This window comes from Limulus polyphemus, unplaced genomic scaffold, assembly GCF_000517525.1.
Source record: "Limulus polyphemus unplaced genomic scaffold, Limulus_polyphemus-2.1.2 Scaffold282, whole genome shotgun sequence".
In the NCBI taxonomy this organism is placed as follows: Eukaryota; Metazoa; Arthropoda; class Merostomata; order Xiphosura; family Limulidae; genus Limulus; species Limulus polyphemus.
This window is the reverse complement of record NW_013665892.1, coordinates 601,631-602,837: the sequence shown is the minus strand read 5'-3', so window position 1 is coordinate 602,837 and position 1,207 is coordinate 601,631. Positions and strand designations below refer to the sequence as shown.

The following is a 1,207-nucleotide window of genomic DNA, read 5'->3' as shown; positions in this document are numbered from 1 at the left end:
CTAGCTTCGACTGGCTGGAAACGCTCATCAAGTTCCGTAGGCATGGTTACAGTAATGATATCCTGGTGGACCTGTCTGTAATCACGGATTATAGAAATAACTCTGAACATATAATTGAAGTAAGTGTTCGTTTATTTCTCTTTTTAATATTGCGTAAATCGTTCGAGATCTATAAATGTTTTAAATATAATACTCAGATTTTTATGATTTTACTCTGCCTAATCTGACCTGAAAAAAACAACAACAAAAACAATTGCTCTGACCTTAAGTAGAAAGTGTGAGAGAAACATTTTATTAATTGAAAAGTTGTATGTATTTACAATGAAAATCGTCGTCATATATAGTTTTAATGTTGACGTTTTGTTTTCAAATTATGTTTTTCTTATTACGATTCATCAGAGTAAATCGTATGATACAGCATAAGTATAATTTTGAAATGTGAATTAAATTATAGTTGAAGCTAATTAACACTACTAGCGTCTATAGACACACAGGATTAATACCAGTGAGACTCTAAAGTCACACAAAAGATACAGTTGGATGAAATTGTAGTTTTAATGTCAGTAGGAAAGTTTGGACCTGTTATAAACAATATCTAAGTGTCATGTTGTACACGCCACGTCATGCTCTAACACAACAGATACAGGAGAATACAACATGATTGACGGACTGGTATTCTGGTTATTACGGAATTGATACTTGCGAGGAATGTTATGTATGTGGAAATTTTAGTTTTTAACATATACGACTTGAATTCCAGAAGCCTTCTAAGGTGCAAAACGAGAGTGTGAAAATGGCGTTGCGTGGTAGAAGAAAAACGTCATTCACACTGTGGAAGGTGCACTGAAGATAAACGACATCTCTACTGTGGAAAGTGCACTGAAGATAAACGACATCTCTACTGTGGAAAGTGCACTGAAGATAAACGACATGTACACAGTGGAAGGTGCACTGAAGATAAGCGACATTTACACTGTGGAAGGTGCACTGAAGATAAGCGACATTTACACTGTGGAAGATGCACTGAAGATAAACGACATGTACACAGTGGAAGGTGCACTGAAGATAAGCGACATTTACACTGTGGAAGGTGCACTGAAGATAAGATACATGTACACTGTGGAAGGTGCACTGAAGATAAACGACATGTACACAGTGGAAGGTGCACTGAAGATAAGCGACATTTACACTGTGGAAGGGGCACTGA

At 36.5% G+C, this 1,207-nt stretch overlaps 1 protein-coding gene across 1 annotated transcript in view; it reads left to right on the top strand.

Moving 5' to 3' along the window:
- The window catches only part of LOC106457020 (membrane metallo-endopeptidase-like 1), a 104,207-nt gene that overhangs the window by 64,420 nt on the left and 38,580 nt on the right, over nucleotides 1–1,207 (top strand). The window contains exon 6 of the mRNA XM_013916405.2: nucleotides 5–119. Within this exon, the coding sequence (XP_013771859.1) occupies nucleotides 5–119 (115 nt within the window). The remainder of the gene's footprint in view (nucleotides 1–4; nucleotides 120–1,207) is intronic.